The sequence below is a fragment of the Scyliorhinus torazame genome, chromosome 5 (assembly GCF_047496885.1).
Source record: "Scyliorhinus torazame isolate Kashiwa2021f chromosome 5, sScyTor2.1, whole genome shotgun sequence".
Taxonomy (NCBI): domain Eukaryota; kingdom Metazoa; phylum Chordata; class Chondrichthyes; order Carcharhiniformes; family Scyliorhinidae; genus Scyliorhinus; species Scyliorhinus torazame.
The window spans coordinates 8,448,055-8,470,121 of record NC_092711.1 but is presented as its reverse complement, the minus strand read 5'-3'; the positions used below and the strand labels follow the sequence as shown (position 1 = coordinate 8,470,121).

General features: G+C 55.4%; 1 protein-coding gene across 1 annotated transcript; it reads right to left on the bottom strand.

Annotated features, from left to right (window-relative positions):
* Positions 1 to 8,396: 8,396 nt before the first annotated feature.
* LOC140418160 (uncharacterized) lies at positions 8,397 to 21,021 on the bottom strand. Its single transcript, XM_072501580.1, has 2 exons — positions 20,966 to 21,021; positions 8,397 to 9,952 (listed from the first exon to the last, which is right to left on the bottom strand). Exon 2 carries the CDS (start codon positions 9,939 to 9,941, stop codon positions 8,790 to 8,792), a length of 1,152 nt encoding a protein of 383 aa, XP_072357681.1. The 5' UTR covers positions 9,942 to 9,952; positions 20,966 to 21,021; the 3' UTR covers positions 8,397 to 8,789.
* Positions 21,022 to 22,067: the final 1,046 nt, after the last annotated feature.

Genomic DNA, 22,067 nt, shown 5'->3' with positions numbered 1-22,067 from the left:
TTACACAGAGGGATATGGGTGCCTGGAACTCAATGCCGGAGAAGGTGGTGGAAGCAGGGACGATATTGATGTTTAATGGACATCTTGACAAATACATGAATAGGATGGGAATAGAGGGATACGGACCCCGGAAGTGTAGAAGATTTTAGTTTAGACGTTGCGGCACAGGCTTGGGGGGCCTGCTCTGTACTTTTCATTGTTAGGTGGACTGTCTGGGATAGATAATTGCCCCTTGTGCAAAAGGTCTGGTTGGTTTACCGGGATAGGGGTGGGGCCGGAGTGTGGTGCTCTTTCGAAGGGCCGGTGCTGACTCGATGGACCGAATGGCACGGCGGGAATCCGATGAGAAGTACCACGAATGGGCGGGGTGTCGCGTGAGGAAAGATCGGACCGCTTAGGCTGTCGAAACGGGAACTAAACTGGAAATTGGCAGTGAAGGGCAAATCCAATTGCCTCTCTCTGGTCACAAATCCTGCAGTCTGTCGAAGCCGGATCCTAGAAATCAATTAGGCAAGAGATCCAAACTGTTTGGGGGGGGTCAGTACACTTTAATAAGGACAAGTATGTGTCAACAATGATTACAAAAGACCCATGTTACTTCCCCCCCGCGTCCCCTGGACATTTGGAGGCGACCGTGAGGGTAGTAGCTACTCCTTCTTTCTCTCTCTCTCCCTTGTCCACTCCCACCCTTCCATCTCTCTCCCGGAGGGCGTCCCTGTGTGCGTCTCACTGTACATCTCAGGCCACGCCGCTGGCTGCTTCCGAAAACTCTTTAACTTCTGCTATCCGACCTGGAGCGGTCGATGGGTCAGTACTGAGCCGCACGAATCTTCCTCCTGACGTCAACACAGGCTTCACAGATTCGGTACAGGCAGGACTATCGACGGCGTGGCTGGTCACTTACACAGTGCCCCAAAGGGTCTCACATCCTCTTTTGAAATGTTACCACGTGGCAAGGACAACTTCAATTTGCACAAGCCTCTGGAACGCCAGGAGAGTATCAGTCTGAGACTTTATTACTGTCAGTTGAGGGATGGAAACTGGAGAATTCTGCTCCAGAACAGTGCACGGCGATCCTTCGCAGTCGACTGGGATAACACAGGGAGTTTGTTTCAAAATCGCTTCTGAGAGACGACAACTCTGACAGTGTGGCACTCCCTCAGTACTGACCCTCTGACAGTGTGGCACTCCCTCAGTACTGACCCTCTGACAGTGCGGCACTACCTCAGTACTGACCCTCTGACAGTGCGGCACTCCCTCAGTACTGACCCTCTGACAGTGCGGCACTCCCTCAGTACTGACCCTCTGACAGTGCGGCACTCCCTCAGTACTGACCCTCTGACAGTGCGGCACTCCCTCAGTACTGACCCTCTGACAGTGCAGCACTCCCTTAGTACTGACCCTCTGACAGTGCGGCGCTCCCTCAGTACTGACCCTCTGACAGTGCGGCACTCCCTCAGTACTGACCCTCTGACAGTGCGGCACTCCCTCAGTACTGACCCTCTGACAGTGCGGCACTCCCTCAGTACTGACCCTCTGACAGTGCGGCACTCCCTCAGTACTGACCCTCTGACAGTGCGGCACTCCCTCAGTACTGACCCTCTGACAGTGCGGCACTCCCTCAGCACTGACCCTCTGACAGTGCGGCGCTCCCTCAGTACTGACCCTCTGACAGTGCATCACTCCCTCAGTAGTGACCCTCTGACAGCGCGGCACTCCCTCAGTACTGACCCTCTGACAGTGCGCCACTCCCTCAGTAGTGACCCTCTGACAGTGCGGCGCTCCCTCAGTACTGACTCTCTGACAGTGCGGCACTCCCTCAGTACTGACCCTCTGACAGTGCGGCGCTCCCTCAGTACTGACTCTGACAGTGCGGCACTCCCTCAGTACTGACCCTCTGACAGTGCGGCACTCCCTCAGCACTGATCCTCTGACAGTGCGGCGCTCCCTTAGCACTGATCCTCTGACAGTGCGGCACTCCCTCAGTACTGACCCTCTGACAGTGCGGCGCTCCCTCAGTACTGACCCGCTGACAGTGCGGCACTCCCTCAGTACTGACCCTCTTACAGTGCAGCGCTCCTCAGAACTGACCCTCTGACAGTGCAGCACTCCCGCAGTACTGACTCTTTGACAGTGCGGCACTCCCTCAGTACTGACTCTCTGACAGTGCCGGAGTCCCTCAGTACTGACACACTGACAGAGCAGCACTCCCTCAGTACTGACCCTCTGAAAGTGCAGCGCACTATCAGTACTGACCCTCTGACAGAGCAGCACTCCCTCAGTACTGACCCTCTGACAGTGCGGCACTCCCTCAGTACTGACCCTCTGACAGTGCAGCACTCCCTCAGTACTGACCCTCTGACAATGCAGCACTCCCTCATTACTGACCCACTGACAATGCAGCACTCCCTCAGTACTGAACCTCTGACAGTGCAGCACACCCTCAGTACTGAACCTCTGACAGTGCAGCACTCCCTCAGTACTGATCCTCTGACAGTGCGTAGCTCCCTCAGTACTGACCCCCTGACAGTGCAGTGCTCCCTCAGTACTGACCCTCTGACAGTGCGGCACTCCCTCAGTACTGACCCTCTGACAGTGCAGCGCTCCCTCAGTACTGACCCTCTGACAGTGCGGCGCTCCCTCTGTACTGACCCTCTTGACAGTGCACGCTCCCTCAGTACTGACCCTCTACCAGTGTGGCACTCCCTCAGTACTGACCCTCTGACAGTGCTGCACTCCCTCAGTACTGACCCTCTGACAGTGCGGCACTCCCTCAGTACTGACCCTCTGACAGTGCGGCACTCCCTCAGTACTGACCCTCTGACAGTGCTGCACTTCCTCAGTACTGACCCTCTGACAGTGCTGCACTTCCTCAGTACTGACCCTCTGACAGTGCGGCACTCCCTCAGTACTGATCCTCTGACACTGCGGCACTCCCTCAGATACTGACCGTCGGACAGTGCGGCACTCCCTCAGGACTGACCCTCTGACAGTGCGGCACTCCCTCAGGACTGACCCGCTGACTGTGCGGCACTCCTTCAGTACTGACCATCTGACTGTGCGGCACTCCCTCAGTACTGACCCTCTGACAGAGCGGCACTCCCTCAGTACTGACCCTCTGACAGTGCGGCACTCACTCAGTACTGACCCGCTGACTGTGCGGCACTCCTTCAGTACTGACCGTCTGACTGTGCGGCACTCCCTCAGTACTGACCCTCAGACTGTGCGGCACTCCCTCAGTACTGAGCCTCTGACAGTGCAGCATCCCTCAGTACTGACCCTGTGACAGTGCGGGACTCCCTCAGTACTGACCCTGACAGTGCGGCGCTCCCTCAGTACTGACCCTCTGACAGTGCGACACTCCCTCAGTACTGACCCTCTGACAGTGCAGCACTCCCTCAGTACTGACCCTCTGACAGTGCGGAACTCCCTCAGTACTGACCCTCTGACAGTGCGGCTCTCCCTCAGTACTGACCCTCTGACAGTGCGCCGCTCCCTCAGTACTGACCCTCTGACAGTGCGGCACTCCCTCAGTACTGACCCTCTGACAGTGCAGCACTCCCTCAGTCCTGATCCTCTGACAGTGCAGCACTCCCTCAGTACTGACCCTCCGACAGTGCAGTGCTCCCTCAGTACTGACCCTCTGACAGAGCGGCGCTACTTCAGTACTGACCCTGACAGTGCGGCACTCCCTCAGTACTGACCCTCCGACAGTGCGGCACTCCCTCAGTACTGACCCTCCAACAGTGCGGCACTCCCTTAGTACTGGCCCTCCGACAGTGCGGCACTCCCACTGTACTGACTCTCTGACAGTGCGGCACTCCCTCAGTACTGACTCTCTGACAGTGCGGAGCTCCCTCTGTACTGACCTTCTTGACAGTGCACGCTCCCTCAGTACTGACCCTCTACCAGTGCAGCGCTCCCTCAGTACTGACCCTCTGACAGTGCGGCACTCCCTCAGTACTGATCCTCTGACAGTGCGGCACTCTCTCAGTACTGACCCTCTGACAATGCGGCACTCCCTCAGTATTGACCCTCTGACAGTGCAGCGCTCCCTCAGTACTGACCGGCAGCTCAGGTAGCATTGTGGATAGCACAATTGCTTCACAGCTCCAGGGTCCCAGGTTCGATACCAGCTTGGGCCACTGTCTGTGCGGAGTCTGCACATCCTCCCCGTGTGTGCGTGGGTTTCCTCCGGGTGCTCCGGTTTCCTCCCACAGTCCAAAGATGTGCAGGTTAGGTGGATTGGCCATGCTAAATTGCATTTAGTGTCCAAAATTGCCCTTAGTGTTGGGTGAGGTTAGTGGGTTATGGGGATAGGGTGGAGGTGTTGACTTTGGGTACGGTGCTCTTTCCAAGAGCCGGTGCAGAGTCGATAGGCCGAATGGCCTCCTTCTGCACTGTAAATTCTATGATTCTATGATAATCTATGACCCTCTGACAGTGCTGCACTCCCTCAGTACTGACCCTCTGACAGTGCGGCACTCCCTCAGAACTGACTCTCTGACAGTGCGGCGCTCCCTCAGTACTGACCATCTGACAGTGCTGCACTCGCTCAGTACTGACCCTCTGACAGTGCAGCACTCCCTCAGTGCTGACCCTCTGACAGTGCGGCACTCCCTCAGTACTGACCCTCTGACAGTGCGGCACTCCCTCAGTACTGACCCTCTGACAGTGCGGCACTCCCTCAGTACTGACCCTCTGACAGTGCGACACTCCCTCAGTACTGACCCTCTGACAGTGCAGCACTCCCTCAGTACTGACCCTCTGACAGTGCGGCTCTCCCTCAGTACTGACCCTCTGACAGTGCGGCACTCCCTCAGTACTGACCCTCTGACAGTGCGGCAGTTCCTCAGTACTGACCATCTGACAGTGCAGCACTCGCTCAGTACTGACCCTCTGACAGTGTAGCACTCCCGCAGTACTGACCCTCTGACAGTACAGCTCTCCCTCAGTACTGACCCTCTGACAGTACAGCACTCCCTCAGTACTGACCCTGCAACAGTGCGACGCTCAATAATGACCCAACAGTGTGACCCCCTATAACCCTATCTCTTTAACCTCCTCCAGCCCCTACAACGCTCCCTATCTCTATAACCTCCTCCAGCTCCTACATCCCTCCCTATCTGCATCCTTCTCCAGCCCCTACATCCCCATCCTATCTCTGTAACCTCCTCGCGCCCCTACAACCCTTTCTATCTCTGTAACCTCCTCCAGCCCCTACTACTCTCCCTATCTCTGTAACCTCAAGCTCCTACAACCCTCCGTCTCTCTGTATCCGTCTCCAGCCCCTACATCCCCATCCTATCTCTGTAACCTCCTCCAGCCCCGACAATCCTCCCGATCTCTGTAACGTCCTCCAGCCCCGCAACCCTGCCTCTCTCTGTTAACGTCCTCCAGCCCCTACAACCCTCCCTATCTCTGAAACCTCCTCCAGCCCCTACACCCCTCCCTATCTCTGTAACCTCCTCCAGCCTCTGTAACCCTCCCTATCTCTGTAACCTCCTCCAGCCCCTCCCCCCCTCCCCATCTCCTTGCCAGCGGAGTGGTAGAGGCGGGCACGATAGCATCATTCAAGATGCATCTAGACAGATATATGAACGGGCGGGGAACAGAGGTAGGTAGATTTTTGGAAAATAGGCGACAGGTTTAGATAAAGGATTTGGATCGGCGCAGGCTGGGAGGGCCGAAGGGCCTGTTCCTGTGCTGTAATTTTCTTTGTTCTTATCTCTATAACCATATCCAGCCCCTACAACCCTCCCTATCTCTGTAACCTCCTCCAGCCCCTACAACCCTCGCTGTCTCTGTAACCTCCTCCAGCCCCTACAATCCTCACTATCTCTGGAACCTCCTCCAGTCCCGATAACCCTCCGTATCTCTGTAACCTCCTCGTGCCCCTACAACCCTCTCTATCACTGTAACCTCTCTCCAGCCCCAACAACCCTCCCTATCTCTGTAACCTCCTCGCGCCCCAACAACCCTCCCCATCTCTGTAACCTCCTCGCGCCTACAACCCTCCCTATCTCTATAACCTCCTCGCGCCCCTACAACCCTCCCTATCTCTGTAACCTCCTCCAGCCCCTATCTCTGTAACCTCCTCCAGCCTCTACAACCCTCCCTATCTCTGTAACCGCCTCCAGCCCCTACACCCCTCCCTATCTCTGTAACCTCCTCCAGCCCCTACAACTCTCCCCATCTCTGTAACCTATAGCCCCTACAACTCTCCCTATCTCTGTAACATCCTCCAGCCCCTACACCCCTCCCTATCTCTGTGACCTCCTCCAGCCTCTACAACCCTCCCGATCTCTGTTCACATCCTCCAGCCCCTACACCCCTCCCTATCTCTGTAATCTCCTCCAGCCCCTACACCCCTCCCTATCTCTGTGACCTCCTCCAGCCTCTACAACCCTCCCGATCTCTGTTCACATCCTCCAGCCCCTACACCCCTCCCTATGTCTGTAACCTCCTCCAGCCTCTACAACCCTCTCTGTTCACATCCTCCAGCCCCTACACCCCTCCCTATCTCTGTAATCTCCTCCAGCCCCTACAACCCTCCCTATCTCTGTAACCTCCTCCAGCCCCTACACCCCTCCCTATCTCTGTAATCTCCTCCAGCCCCTACAACCCTCCCTATCTCTGTAACCTCCTCCAGCCCCAACACCCCTCCCTATCTCTGAAACCTCCTCCAGCCCCTACAACACTCCCTATCTCTGTCAACTCCTCCAGCCCCTACAACCCTCCCTATCTCTGTAATCTCCTCCAGCCCCTACAACCCTATCTTTGTCACCTGCTCCATTCTCCCAACCCTCTGAGGTCTCGCCAGTTCTCGAGCAGGCCCTTGATTCCCATCGCTCCACCGTTGACAGCAGAGCTTACAGCTGCCAAGGGGGGAGCCAGAGCTCTGAGTTTGCTGTCTAAACTTGCCACACGATTGCACCTGCTATGCACCTACACTCACTTGTAGTTACATAGTGCAGTAACCGTGCTAAATCTATCCCTCGGCCCCCTTGCCTGTCCTCAAATCGAAAGCCTTTGTTCTGGTAAAAGATCCCGAAACCGTTCCTCGCGGTCCCACAAGATATTTCTAAAAACCCACGCATAGAACAGTACAGCACAGAACAGGCCCTTCGGCCCTCGATGTTGTGCCGAGCCTTGTCCAAGATCAAGCTAGCCCAGCCCGTCATTCTGGTGTGCTCCATGTGCCTATCCAATAACCGCTTGAAAGTTCCCAAAGTGTCCGACTCCACTATCACAGCAGGCAGTCCAGTCCACACCCTAACCACTCTCTGAGTAAAGAACCTAGCTCGGACATCCCTCCAATATCTCCCACCCCGAACCTTATAGGTATGCCCCCTTGTAACAGCTACATCCACCCGAGGAAATAGTCTCTGAACGTCCGCTCTATCTATCCCCCTCATCGTCTTATAAGCCTCTATTATGTCACCTCTCATCCTCCTCCACGCATGTACCACCACAACAATCGGTACTGTATAAAAACACAAATCTTCCTCTTGAACAAGGACTGGGTAATCGGACGACAGAAACGCCTTGCGTGCTCACGTTCCCCCGTCTCACACACAGGAACATTCCCCCCCGCCGCTCCCATCGGTCTCCATTTTGAGATCGAGTCCTCGGCCTTCAGCTGCGCCATACGGTTTCTCCGCCCACACCTGCTTCCCTGTTCCGTGGTCCCTTTCCCTCTGAATATTCCGTCGAATTTCTGTCAAAATTCACCACCTCACACTGGGTGTTCATGCACCAATTTACACACCCGTTCTGAAAGTCGATCCAAATATATTACATCTACCACATCACCCATATCTACCCCCCCCACCGTCCTCACACCCACCCACTCTGTTGCTTCTTCAGAGAACGGTAGTTTCGATTGCTCAATGTCTTCCTCAGAAAGCTTGCCATAACTGGCAGAATGTCGGGGAAATGGTCCGCCCGGGGTCGCCAATTTAGGGAAGAAAATCTGCCTCCTTCACCCAGTCCGGGCTAGGTGTCACAGCAATGTTGACGCCCCCCCCCCCTGAACCTTTGCGGGGGGGGGGGGGGGGGGGGGTGCAGTTGGGGGTGGGCATTCAACGCCGGCCTCGTCAGCGACACTCAGCTACGCGGGATGATTACTAAAAAAAAGAAATGTACACATCTGGAAGTGCGCCTGGTGCCAGCTTTCCTTGAGAATGCCTGGTCCCAGAGTGTCATCCTCTCTCTTGATATGAAAGGCTTATCGATTGCTGGATTATGTCGAGCACGCCGTCTGCTCAGTTCGGGGGTTTGAGCTCCCCCTCCCCCACGCCCCCCCCCCCTAGCCTCCTCCCACCACCCACCTTCCTCCGAGTCCCACCCCCCATCCGCCTCAAACATGGCGACACTCTCCACTCTCTCCGGGAACGAGTTCCACATTTCCCCCCCCCCCTACTCACTGGGTAAAGACGGTCCACCTGAACACCCAACTGGATTTATTAGTGGCCCCTAATTCGGGTCTCCCCCCACGAGCGGGAACATCTTCTCTACGTCTACCCTATTGGAAAACCCCCCTTACGTCATCTTAATGACCTCTTTCCATCTCTCTCTCGCTCTCAATCCCCCCCACCTGCCCCAGATGTCTCTTTATTCCAGGCCCGCCTCTTGATGCGCACAAGCCCAGCTACGTAGGCCTGGTCTACCGCTAGTCTGTGCGGTCAAGAGGGCCATTCGCGTCGGCAGCAAGTGAAACCCATGGAGGTGGGGCGGGGGGCGGGGGGAATGTTGGTATCGTATTTTTTTTTGGGGGGGGAGAAAGGTCAGGAGGCGGGCTCCTGGGCCGTCCCCTCGGCAGTGTGGACCCGCTGGTGTTTGAGGCGGGCGGAGGACTGGGAGAACCCCTTTCCGCAGACGTTGCAGGCGAAGGGTCTTTCGCCCGTGTGGACGCGCTGGTGGATGGCGAGGGTGGAGGACAGGGCGAAACCCCGGCCGCACGTGGGGCAGAGGTAGGGCTTCTCGCCGGTGTGGACCCGGTGGTGCACCAGGAGGGCCGCCTGCTGGACGAAGGCCTTGCCGCACACCGTGCAGGCGAAGTCCTTGGCGCCGGTGTGCAGCCGGCGATGGGCCTGCAGGTTGCCCGAGTCCACGAAGCGCTTGCCGCACAGCGCGCAGGCGAAAGGGCGCTCGCCCGTGTGGGTGCGGCGGTGCGTGCGCAGGTTGCAGAGCCAGCGGAAGCGCTTGCCGCACAGCGGGCAGGCGAAGGGGCGCTCGTCCGTGTGCACCCGCTGGTGGGTGAGCAGCGAGGAGGACTGGGTGAAGGCCCGGCCGCACATGGCGCAGACGTAGGGCCGCTCGTCGCTGTGGAGCCGGCGGTGAGCCACCAGCACCGAGGACTGGGTGAAGCCCTTGCCGCAGTCGGGGCAGCTGTAGGGCCGCTCGCCCGTGTGCACGCGCTGGTGGGCCAGCAGGGTGGAGGAGTGGGCGAAGGCCTTGCCGCACTCGGCGCAGACGTAGGGCCGCTCGCCCGTGTGGCCCCGCTGGTGGACGCTCAGGCTGGACGGGTCGGTGAAGCCGTTGCCACAGACCGGGCAGCTGTAGGGCCTCTCGCCCGTGTGCACCCACTGGTGGGTCAGGAGGCCCGACATGCGGGCGAAGGCTTTCCCGCAGCGGGGGCAGACGTGAGGCTTCTCGCCGCTGTGGGCCAGCATGTGGATCTTCAGCTGCGACGGGTACAGGAAGCCCTTCCCGCAGACCGAGCAGGGGCAGGGCCGCTCGGCGCCGTGGCTCCTCTTGTGCCTGGACAGGTTGGACGACTGGGTGAAGCTGCGGCCGCAGACCGGGCAGGTGTAGGCCCTGCCCCCTCCTCCTCCGCAGGAATCGGCGCTCCGTCCTCCCGGCGCGTCAGGCTGCCCCGCCGGATCCTCGAGCTCCGCCGCCTCCCCCGAGCGTCCCGTCTGCGCCGAGTCCTCCATCTCGGAATTGCCTGTGACGGACAAGGAAAAATCAGGACAAAACATAAGGGACGGGGAGGCGTTACGAGGAGGAGAGTTCTCGGGTTTTGGGGGGGGGGGGGGCGTGAGGAAAAGCGCACGATGGGGGCGGGGAAACCAATCAAAGAGGTTTTCTCAAAGTGGCTAGCAGGCAGGCGAAGGGCCAAGTGTCCTCCTCCGATTGACCACAGTTGACGCTGTCCCGAACCGTGACTGATCCCTCGCTCCATGCCGACAGCCATGCGTCCCTAGACGAACCCTCACGCTGCAACAACGACCCATTGGCCCTGACACCCCCCACCCTCCAGCAGACTCCGCGCCCCCTCGAGGCCGGTTAGCTTAACAGCTGGGAAAATAGTGAGAGTTCCATTCTCGAAGATGTACAAAGCACAAAGAAAAGTCCAGCACAGGAACAGGCCCTTCGGCCCTCCAAGCCTGGTCCGTCTCAACTAAAATCGTCTACGCTTCCGGGGTCCGTATCCCTCTAGTCCCATCCTATTCATGTATTTGTCAAGATGCCCCTTAAATGTCCCGATCGTCCCTGCTTCCACCACCTCCTCCGGTAGCGAGTTCCAGGCACCCACTACCCTCTGTGTAAAAAACTTGCCTCGTACATCTACTCTAAACCTTGCCCCTCACACCTTAAACCTATGCCCCCTAGTATTTGACCCCCCTACCCTGGGGAAAAGCCTCTGACTATCCACTCTGTCTATGCCCCTCATAATTTTGTAGACCTCTATCAGGTCGCCCCTCAACCTCCGTCGTTCCAGTGAGAACAAACCGAGTTTATTCAACCGCTCCTCATAGCTAATGCCCTCCACACCAGGCAACATCCTGGTAAATCTCTTCTACACCCTCTCTCAAGCCTCCACATCCTTCTGGTAGTGTGGCAACCAGAATTGAACACTATACTCCAAGTGTGGCCTAACTAAGGTTCTATACAGCTGCAACATGACTTGCCAATTTTTATACTCAATGCCCCGGCCAATGAAGGCAAGCATGCCATATGCCTTCTTGACTACCTTCTCCTGTGTTGCCCCTTTCAGTGACCTGTGGACCTGTACACCTAGATCTCTCTGGCTGTCAATACTCTTGAGGGTTCTACCATTCACTGTATATTCCCTACCTGTAATCGTGGAGCATTGCGAAATGCACAATAGAATCGAGCTGAGTCAGTGCGGTTACATGGAGGGGGAATCGCGCCAGACATATTTATTGGAATTCTTTGAGGGGGATAGATGAAGGGGAACTAGTAGATGTAATATACTCAGAGTTCCAAAAAGCGTTTGAGAAGGTGACACACAAAAGGCTACTTAATAAGAGGCCATGGTGTTGGGGGCAGTATGTTAGCACGGATAGAGGACTGGCTGACTGATAGAGGACAGAGAGTTGGGATAAGAGGCGCATTTTCAGGATGGCAACCTGTAACTCGTGGGGTTCCACAGGGATCAATGCTGGGGCCACAATTATTCACAACACGTATCAATGACTCGGACAAGTGAATGCACCATTACCAAGTTTGCAGGTGACACAAAAATAGCCGGGAAGGCGAGGGGCGAGGGTGACAGAGTCAACAGAGGGATGTGGACAGGGGTTAGGTGAGCGGGCAAGAACTTGGCAGATGGAATAAAATGGAGGGAAATGTGAAGTTAGTCACTTTGGTAGGGAGAATAAAGGAGCTGAGTATTATTTGAAATGAAATGAAAATCGCTTGTCACAAGTAGGCTTCGAATGAAGTTACTGCGAAAAGCCCCTAGTCGCCACATTCCGGCGCCTGTTCGGGAAGGCTGGTACGGGAATTGAACCCTGCTGCTGGCCTGCTTTCAAAGCCAGCGATTTAGCCCTGTGCTAAACCAGCCTCTGGTAGTTAAATGGCAACAGGATGCAGAAAGTCGTGGCACAGAGGGATCTGGGGATCCTCGTGTATAAATTACAAAAAGTCAGCGTGTAAGTTTAGCAGGTCATCGGAAAGGGAAGTGGAATATTAGAACATAGAACAGTCCAGCACAGTGCAGGCCCTTCGGCCCACGATGTTGTGCCGACCATTTATCCTCATTGAAGATCAACCTAACCTACACCCTTTCAATTTACCGCTGTCCATGTCCCTGTCTAAGAGTCGCTTAAATGTCCCTAATGTGACTTCCGGGTGCGGCGATGACCAGCTGAGTCGCACGTTTCGGCAGCTCCCTGTGAAACGGACTTTTGGGCTCTTGATAGGAGCCCCAACGGCAATTTTGACGGCTAAAAACACTGTGCGGTAAACCAGAAGGGAATCCCCCCTGGATACGGATGGAAAAAGGAGGAGAGAGTGGCCAGATAGCAGTGGATCCTTTAGAACAGCGGCAAGGAAGGCAAGCAAAAACCAAGATGGCGTCGGAAGGTGGCAGTTTAACATGGGGCCCTGAACAACAAGAGTTCTTGAAATGCTGTGTGGAAGAGCTTAAAAAGGAAATGAAGAAAGAGCTGTTGGCCCCGATACTACAGGTGATCGAAGGGCTAAAGGAGGAACAAAAGACCCAGGAGCGGGAGCTTCGGGTCGTGAAGGCAAAGGCTGCCGAGAATGAGGACGACATACAGGGCCTGGTGGTGAAGACGGAGACGCAGGAGGCACATCAGAAACGATGTGTGGAAAGGTTGGAGGCACTGGAAAACAACGCAAGGAGGAACAACCTGAGGATTCTTGGTCTTCCTGAAGGTGTGGAGGGAGCGGACGTCGGGGCATATGTGAGCACGATGCTGCACTCGTTAATGGGAGCGGAGGCCCCGGCGGGTCCGTTGGAGGTGGAGGGAGCATACCGAGTGATGGCGCGAGGACCGAGAGCAGGAGAAATTCCCAGAGCCATAGTGGTGAGATTCCTCTGTTTTAAGGATAGAGAAATGGTCCTTAGATGGGCGAAGAAAACTCGGAGCAGTAAATGGGAGAACGCGGTGATCCGCGTTTATCAAGACTGGAGTGCGGAGGTGGCGAGAAGGAGGGCGAGCTTTAATCGGGCCAAGGCGGTGCTTCATAAAAAGAAGATAAAATTTGGAATGCTGCAACCGGCAAGACTGTGGGTCACATATCGAGGGAGGCACCACTACTTTGAGACGGCGGATGAGGCGTGGACTTTTATTGTGGAAGAAAAACTGGAATGAGCGGGTTATTAAAAAGAACGTTCGAACAAAGTGGTGGGGCGAATGTGGGGGGCAAAGAGGGGTTTTATGTACTAATCCTGCGATGTGGTAACTTTTCTCTCTCCCACAGGTGGTGATGGGGGGAGGAGGGGAGGTGGAGGAGATGGGGCGTTGGCCATTGGGGGCGGGGCCAAGGGAGAAGCGCGGGCTTGGTTCCCGCGCTATGATAATCATGGCGGGAATAGAGAAGGAGGAAGGAGGGGGCGTCGCACGGTGCGAGCCGAGGTCACGGGGGGAAGCCGAGGTCAGCCAGAGTTTGCTGACTTCTGGGAGCAACATGGGGGGAGTAATTACGCTAGCGGGGGATCTAGCGGGGGGGGTGGGAGGGGGGAATTACTGGGTTGCTGCTGCTGGGGAGAGGGGGGAGCTGGTATGGGAGAGGATGGGCGGGGGGGCACCGCCTGGGGGAGATACAGCTGCGTGGGAACCGGGTGAGGAGCTGGAAAAAGGTGATGGCTAATCGACAAGGGGGGGGGGGGTAGGAAGCCCCCCAACTCGGCTGATCACGTGGAACGCGAGAGGGCTGAACGGGCCGATAAAGAGGGCACGGGTACTCGCACACCTTAAGAAACTTAAGGCAGATGTGGTTATGTTACAGGAAACGCACCTGAAACTGATAGACCAGGTTAGGCTACGCAAAGGATGGGTGGGGCAGGTGTTCCATTCGGGGCTAGATGCGAAAAACAGGGGGGTGGCTATATTAGTGGGGAAGCGGGTAATGTTCGAGGCAAAGACTATAGTGGCGGATAACGGGGGCAGATACGTGATGGTGAGTGGCAAACTACAGGGGGAGACGGTGGTTTTGGTAAACGTATATGCCCCGAACTGGGATGATGCCAATTTTATGAGGCGGATGCTAGGACGCATTCCGGACCTAGAGATGGGAAAGCTGATAATGGGGGGAGATTTTAATACGGTGTTGGAACCAGGGCTGGATAGGTCGAAGTCCAGGACTGGAAGGAGGCCGGCAGCAGCCAAGGTACTTAAAGATTTTATGGAGCAGATGGGAGGTGTAGACCCGTGGAGATTTAGCAGACCTAGGAGTAAGGAGTTCTCGTTTTTCTCCTATGTCCATAAAGTCTACTCGAAGTCTACTCGCGAATAGACTTTTTTGTGCTGGGTAGGGCATTGATCCCGAAGGTGAGGGGAACGGAGTATACGGCTATAGCCATTTCGGATCACGCTCCACACTGGGTGGACTTGGAGATAGGGGAGGAAACAGGAGGGCGCCCACCCTGGAGAATGGACATGGGACTAATGGCAGATGAGGGGGTGTGTCTAAGGGTGAGGGGGTGCATTGAAAAGTACTTGGAACTCAATGATAATGGGGAGGTCCAGGTGGGAGTGGTCTGGGAGCCGTTGAAGGCGGTGGTTAGAGGGGAGCTGATATCAATAAGGGCACATAAAGGGAAGCAGGGGAGTAAGGAACGGGAGCGGTTGCTGCAAGAACTTTTGAGGGTGGACAGACAATATGCGGAAGCACCGGAGGAGGGACTGTACAGGGAAAGGCAAAGGCTACATGTAGAATTTGACTTGCTGACTACAGGCACTGCAGAGGCACAATGGAGGAAGGCACAGGGTGTACAGTACGAATATGGGGAGAAGGCGAGCAGGTTGCTGGCACACCAATTGAGGAAAAGGGGAGCAGCGAGGGAAATAGGGGGAGTGAGGGATGAGGAAGGAGAGATGGAGCGGGGAGCGGAGAGAGTGAATGGAGTGTTCAAGACATTTTATAAAAAATTATATGAAGCTCAACCCCCGGATGGGAGGGAGAGAATGATGGGCTTCTTGGATCGGCTGGAATTTCCCAAGGTGGAAGAGCAGGAAAGGGTGGGACTGGGAGCACAGATCGAGGTAGAAGAAGTGGTGAAAGGAATTAGGAGCATGCAGGCGGGAAAGGCCCCGGGACCGGATGGATTCCCAGTCGAATTCTATAGAAAATATGTGGACTTGCTCGCCCCGGTACTGACGAGGACCTTTAATGAGGCAAAGGAAAGGGGACAACTGCCCCCGACTATGTCTGAAGCAACGATATCGCTTCTCTTAAAGAAGGAAAAGGACCCGTTACAATGCGGGTCCTATAGACCTATTTCCCTCCTAAATGTAGATGCCAAGGTCCTGGCCAAGGTAATGGCAATGAGAATAGAGGAATGTGTCCCGGGGGTGGTCCACGAGGACCAAACTGGGTTTGTGAAGGGGAGACAGCTGAACACGAATATACGGAGGTTGTTAGGGGTAATGATGATGGCCCCACCAGAGGGAGAAACGGAGATAGTAGTGGCGATGGATGCCGAGAAAGCATTTGATAGAGTGGAGTGGGATTATTTGTGGGAGGTGTTGAGGAGATTTGGTTTTGGAGAGGGGTATGTTAGATGGGTGCAGCTGTTGTATAGGGCCCCAGTGGCGAGCGTGGTCACGAATGGACGGGGAACTGCATATTTTCGGCTCCATAGAGGGACAAGGCAGGGATGCCCTCTGTCCCCATTATTGTTTGCACTGGCGATTGAGCCCCTGGCGATAGCGTTGAGGGGTTCCAAGAAGTGGAGGGGAGTACTTAGGGGAGGAGAAGAGCACCGGGTATCTTTGTATGCGGACGATTTGCTACTATACGTGGCGGACCCGGCGGAGGGGATGCCAGAAATAATGCGGATACTTGGGGAGTTTGGGGATTTTTCAGGGTATAAATTGAACATGGGGAAAAGTGAGTTGTTTGTGGTGCATCCAGGGGAGCAGAGTAGAGAAATAGAGGACCTACCGTTGAGGAAGGTAACAAGGGACTTTCGTTACCTGGGGATCCAGATAGCTAAGAATTGGGGCACATTGCATAGGTTAAATTTAACGCGGTTGGTGGAACAGATGGAGGAGGATTTCAAGAGATGGGATATGGTATCCCTGTCAATGGCAGGGAGGGTGCAGGCGGTTAAGATGGTGGTCCTCCCGAGATTCCTCTTTGTGTTTCAATGCCTCCCGGTGGTGATCACGAAGGCTTTTTTTAAAAGGATTGAAAAGAGCATCATGGGTTTTGTGTGGGCCGGGAAGACCCCGAGAGTGAGGAAGGGATTCTTACAGCGTAGCAGGGATAGGGGGGGGCTGGCACTACCGAGCCTAAGTGAGTATTATTGGGCCGCTAATATTTCAATGGTGAGTAAGTGGATGGGAGAGGAGGAGGGAGCGGCGTGGAAGAGATTAGAGAGGGCGTCCTGTAGGGGGACTAGCCTACAGGCTATGGTGACAGCCCCATTGCCGTTCTCACCGAGGAACTACACCACAAGCCCGGTGGTGGTGGCTACACTGAAGATTTGGGGACAGTGGAGACGGCATAGGGGAAAGACTGGAGCCTTGGGGGGGTCCCCGATAAGAAACAACCATAGGTTTGCCCCGGAGGGAATGGATGGGGGATATGGAATGTGGCAAAGAGCAGGAATAACGCAACTGAAAGATCTGTTTGTGGATGGGAAGTTCGCGAGTCTGGGAGCGCTGACCGAGAAATATGGGTTGCCCCAAGGGAATGCATTCAGGTATATGCAACTGAGGGCTTTTGCGAGGCAACAGGTGAGGGAATTCCCGCAGCTCCCGACACAAGAGGTGCAGGACAGAGTGATCTCAAAGACATGGGTGGGGGATGGTAAGGTGTCAGATATATATAGGGAAATGAGGGACGAAGGGGAGACTATGGTAGATGAACTAAAAGGGAAATGGGAAGAAGAGCTGGGGGAGGAGATCGAGGAGGGGCTGTGGGCAGATGCCCTAAGCAGGGTAAACTCGTCGTCCTCGTGTGCCAGGCTAAGCCTGATTCAGTTTAAGGTATTACACAGGGCACATATGACTGGAGCACGACTCAGTAAATTTTTTGGGGTGGAGGATAGGTGTGCGAGGTGCTCGAGAAGCCCAGCGAATCATACCCATATGTTTTGGTCATGCCCGGCACTACAGGGGTTTTGGATGGGGGTGACAAAGGTGCTTTCAAAAGTAGTAGGAGTCCGGGTCGAACCAAGCTGGGGGTTGGCTATATTTGGGGTTGCACAAGAGCCAGGAGTGCAGGAGGCGAGAGAGGCCGATGTTTTGGCCTTTGCGTCCCTAGTAGCCCGGCGCAGGATATTGCTAATGTGGAAAGAAGCCAAGCCCCCGGGGGTGGAGACCTGGATAAATGACATGGCGGGGTTTATAAAGCTAGAGCGGATTAAGTTCGTCCTAAGGGGGTCGGCTCAAGGGTTCACCAGGCGGTGGCAACCGTTCGTCGAATACCTCGCAGAAAGATAGACGGAATGGGAAAAAGAAGGCAGCAGCAGCAGCCCAGGATCGGGGGGGGGGGGGGGGGGGGGGAGGAACCAGAAGGACTCTCAGGGTTGTTAATATATGCTGTATAGTATGTATAGGTCGTTGCTACAGATAATTATATATTGGACTGTTAAATTATATTTTTGGAGAGTGTTACTTGTGACAAGGCAGTTGCCAATTAGGGCTAGTTTTCATTTTTGTTATTTATTATTTATTCATTTTTTGTTTATAAAATAGGTCATTGTTATTTGTGTTGTTATAATATTGTGTAAAGGATGCACAATGTACTGTGTTGGTTGACCAAAAATTTTCAATAAAATATTTAATAAAAAAAAAATGTCCCTAATGCCTCTGACTCCACCACCTCCGCTGGCAGTGCATTCCACGCACCCAGCACACTCGGTGTAAACAGGGCCGCACGGTGGCGCAGTGGGTTAGCACTGCTGCCTCACGGCGCTGAGGTCCCAGGTTCGATCCCGGCCCTGGGTCACTGTCCGTGTGGAGTTTGCACATTCTCCCCGTGTCTGCGTGGGTTTTGCCCCCACAACCCAAAGATGTGCAGGGGAGGTGGATTGGCCACGCTAAATTGCCTCTTAATTGGAAAAAATGAATTGGGTACTCTCAATTTAGTTCCGTAAAGAACCAACCTCCGACATCTGCCCTCTAATCTTCCTCCAATCATTTGAAAATTATATCCCCCGTGACAGCCATTTCCGCCCTGGCTTGGGTCACTGTCTGTGCGGAGTCTGCACATCCTCCCCGTGTGTGCGTGGGTTTCCTCCGGGTGCTCCGGTTTCCTCCCACAGTCCAAAGATGGGCAGGTTAGGTGGATTGGCCCTTAGTGTCCAAAATTGCCCTTAGTGTTGGGTGGGGTTACTGGGTTATGGGGATAGGGTGGGGGTGTGGGCTTGGGTGCTGTTTCCAAGGGCCGGTGCAGACTCGATGGGCCGAATGGTCTCCTTCTGCACTGTAAATTCTATGAATTATGAAGTTACTGTGAAAATCCCCTCGTCGCCACATTCCGGCGATTCTGTTCGGGTACACGGAGGGAGAATTCAGAATGTCCAATTTGCCAAACAAGCCCGTCTTCCGGGACTTGTGGGAGGAAACCGGGGCGCCCGGAGGAAACCCACGCACAGACACGGGGAGAACGTGCAGACTCCGCACAGACAGTGACCCAAGCCGGGAATCGAACCCGGGTCCCTGGCGCGGCGGAGCAGCAGTGCTAACCACTGTGCTGGCGTGCCGCCCAGAAAAAGCACTTTGCCGCGTCGGAAAACGGTGAGAGCGACGGTGGCTCGGGGGAACGCAGCCATGTTGACGGCACCGTGGGTGGTGCAGGTGAGGTCGCGACACAGAAGAAGTGGTGTCGCATGACAGGTCAAGGAGTCAATTATTTCAGTCGGGGGGGGAAAACGATACGTTTGTTCAGATGGCTCCTCAACTCAGGCTACATGGGCAGAACATAAAAACGAAAAGGGGGCAATCGCTTTGCTGGGAGTGCACTAGAGACCCCCAAACAATTTCAGGGAGAGGCAGAAGGGCAGATATATCGGCAAATCTCAGAGAAAGCGAGCAAGTCGCAGATTTAAGACCAAATGACACAGGAGCAGAATTAGGCTACTCGGCCCATCGAGTCTGCTCCACCATTCAATCATGGCTGATATTTTCTCACCCCCCATTCTCCTGCCTTCTCCCCATAACCCCTGATCCCCTTATTAATCAAGAACCGATCTATCTCTGTCTTAAAGACACTCAGTGATTTGGCCTCCACAGCCTTCTGCGGCAAAGAGTTCCACAGATTCACCACCCTCTGGCTGAAGAAATTCCTCCTCATCTCTGTTGTAAAGGATCGTCCCTTTAGTCTGAGATGGTGTCCTCTGCTTCTAGTTTTTCCTACAAGTGGAAACATCCTCTCCACGTCCACTCTATCCAGGCCTCGCAGTATCCTGTAAGTGTCAATAAGATCCCCCCTCATCCTTCTAAACTCCAACGAGTACAGACCCAGAGTCCTCAACCGTTCCTCATACGACAAGCTCCTCATTCCAGGGATCGTTCTTGTGAATCTCCTCTGGACCCTTTCCAAGGCCAGCACATCCTTCCTTAGATACGGGGCCCAAAACTGCTCACAACACTCCAAATGGGAGCCTTATACAGCCTCAGAAGTACATCCTTGTTGGAATCAATCCTGAGTGATCGCATTAACTGTAACTTAGAAAGGCATGGACTAAGGGAGAGTCAGTATGGCTTTGTTTCATAGAATTTACAGTGCAGAAGGAGGCCATTCGGCCCATCGAGTCTGCACCGGCTCTTGGAAAGAGCACCCTACCCAAGGTCCACACCTCCACCCTATCCCCATAACCCAGTAACCCCACCTTAGACTAAGGGCAATTTTGGACACTATGGGCAATTTAGCATGGCCAATCCACCTAACCCGCACATCTTTGGACTGTGGGAGGAAACCGGAGCACCCGGAGGAAACCCACGCACACACGGGGAGGATGTGCAGACTCCGCGCAGACAGTGACCCAAGCCGGAATCGAACCTGGGACCCTGGAGCTGTGAAGCATTTGTGCTATCCACAAGGCTACCGTGCTGTTAATGGTAGGTCATGCATTACAAATTTGATCGAATTCTTTGAGGAAGTGACAAGGAGGATCGATGAGGGTAGCATACATGGACTTTAGAAAGGAATTTGACCATGTCATCCTTCTAAACTCCATTGAGTACAGACCCAGAGTTCTCGTATTTGAGGTAAGGGGGTGGTACGGGATTTAGAGGAAGGGGGAGGGTTTGGCGAAAATCTTTTTTCACCTAGACGCTGGCGGGAATGGGGAATTCCTGCCTCAGAGGCAAAACTCTCACAACGATTGAGAAGCGTTGAGATGAGCACTAGGCATGCCGCGGCGGACCAGGGCTGTACACGCAACACGGGGATGCTGGGGTGGGCGGCATGGGCAAGGCGGGCAGAATGGCCCCCTTTCCGCCATGTCTGGGGGCTCTGAGCGCCTCGGATGGGCTAGAATGTGATTGAAGGGGGCAGCAGGGCGCCAATGACGGGCTGAATGGTCTCCCTGGGCTCTGGCTGGGGCCAGCCCCCCAGGTGGTTGCGCTCGCGCGGCCACAACAATGGCTCAGCGGGCCCCGCCCCCTTCGGCAGGTGCGCTCGCGCGCCCCCAACAATGGCCCAGCGGGCCCCGCCCCCTTCGGCAGCTGCGCACGCGCGCCCCCAACAATGGCCCAGCAGTCCCCGCCCCCTTCGGCAGCTGCGCACGCGGGTCACCCCCAAGGGCCGACCGAGACCAACCCGCGCATGCGCCTTCCCGACACCCCAGCCCCGAAACGGCGCGCCGCGCATGCTCCGCACACGACAGCCGGCAGCCGCGCATGCCCAAACATCGACGCGCCCCTCTCCCCCCCCCCCAATACCGCGCCTGCGCGCTCAGAGCAACGCACCCAACCGCCGGGGAGAGGGTAAGATGACAAATCTCCCTCAAATTGGTAAAGGGCGGTTGGCCGGGATTAGGGGGTGCGCACCGGTTAAAGACACTCACCGGGTTTTCCGCCGCCGTCAACGGCCGATTTCTCCCCGCCTCCAACCGCACCACGTGATGACGGAGGGGGGCGGAGACAGGCGCTAATTGACGGCGGCGCTGACCAACCGGCGACGGCGCTGGGAGAAAGGGCGTCAACGGGAGCTTCGCTCCTCACAACGGTCCTCCAACCAATCAGAGGCTGCGCCGGCCCAGACTGATGTCCCGCCCACTCCTATTGTCTCTGATTGGCCTCGGAGAGACAAAGGGTGGCCGCGCCCTGGCCAATTAGCGCTGCAGCCGCCCTCAGACAGTATCAGTGCAGAGAGAGCTTTACTCTGTATCTAACCCCGTGCTGTACCTGTCCTGGGAGTGTTTGATGGGGACAGTGCAGAGGGAGCTTTACTCTGTATCTAACCCCGTGCTGTACTTGTCCTGGGAGTGTTTGATGGGGACAGTGTCGAGGGAGCTTTACTCTGTATCTAACACTGTGCTGTGCCTGTCCTGGGAGTGTTTGATGGGGACAGTGTAGAGGGAGCTTTACTCTGTATCTAACCCCGTGCTGTACCTGTCCTGGGAGTGTTTGATGGGGACAGTGTAGAGGGAGCTTTACTCTGTATCTAACCCCATGCTGTACCTGTCCTGGGAGTGTTTGATGGGGACAGTGTAGAGGGAGCTTTACTCTGTATCTAACCCCGTGCTGTACCTGTCCTGGGAGTGTTTGATGGGGAAAGTGCAGAGGGAGCTTTACTCTGTATCTAACCCCGTGCTGTACCTGTCCTGGGAGTGTTTGATGGGGACAGTGTAGAGGGAGCTTTACTCTGTATCTAACCCCGTGCTGTACCTGTCCGGGGATTGTTTGATGGGGACAGTGTAGAGGGAGCTTTACTCTGTATCTAACCCCGTGCTGTGCCTGTCCTGGGAGTGTTTGATGGGGACAGTGTAGAGGGAGCTTTACTCTGTATCTAACCCCGTGCTGTACCTGTCCTGGGAGTGTTTGATGGGGACAGTGTAGAGGGAGCTTTACTCTGTATCTAACCCCGTGCTGTACCTGTCCTGGGAGTGTTTGATGGGGACAGTGTAGAGGGAGCTTTACTCTGTATCTAACCCCGTGCTGTACCTG

Excerpts from the sequence above, each read along its gene's own strand:
- LOC140418160 (XM_072501580.1), bottom strand. The coding sequence starts at position 9,941 with ATGGAGGACTCGGCGCAGACGGGACGCTCGGGGGAGGCGGCGGAGCTC.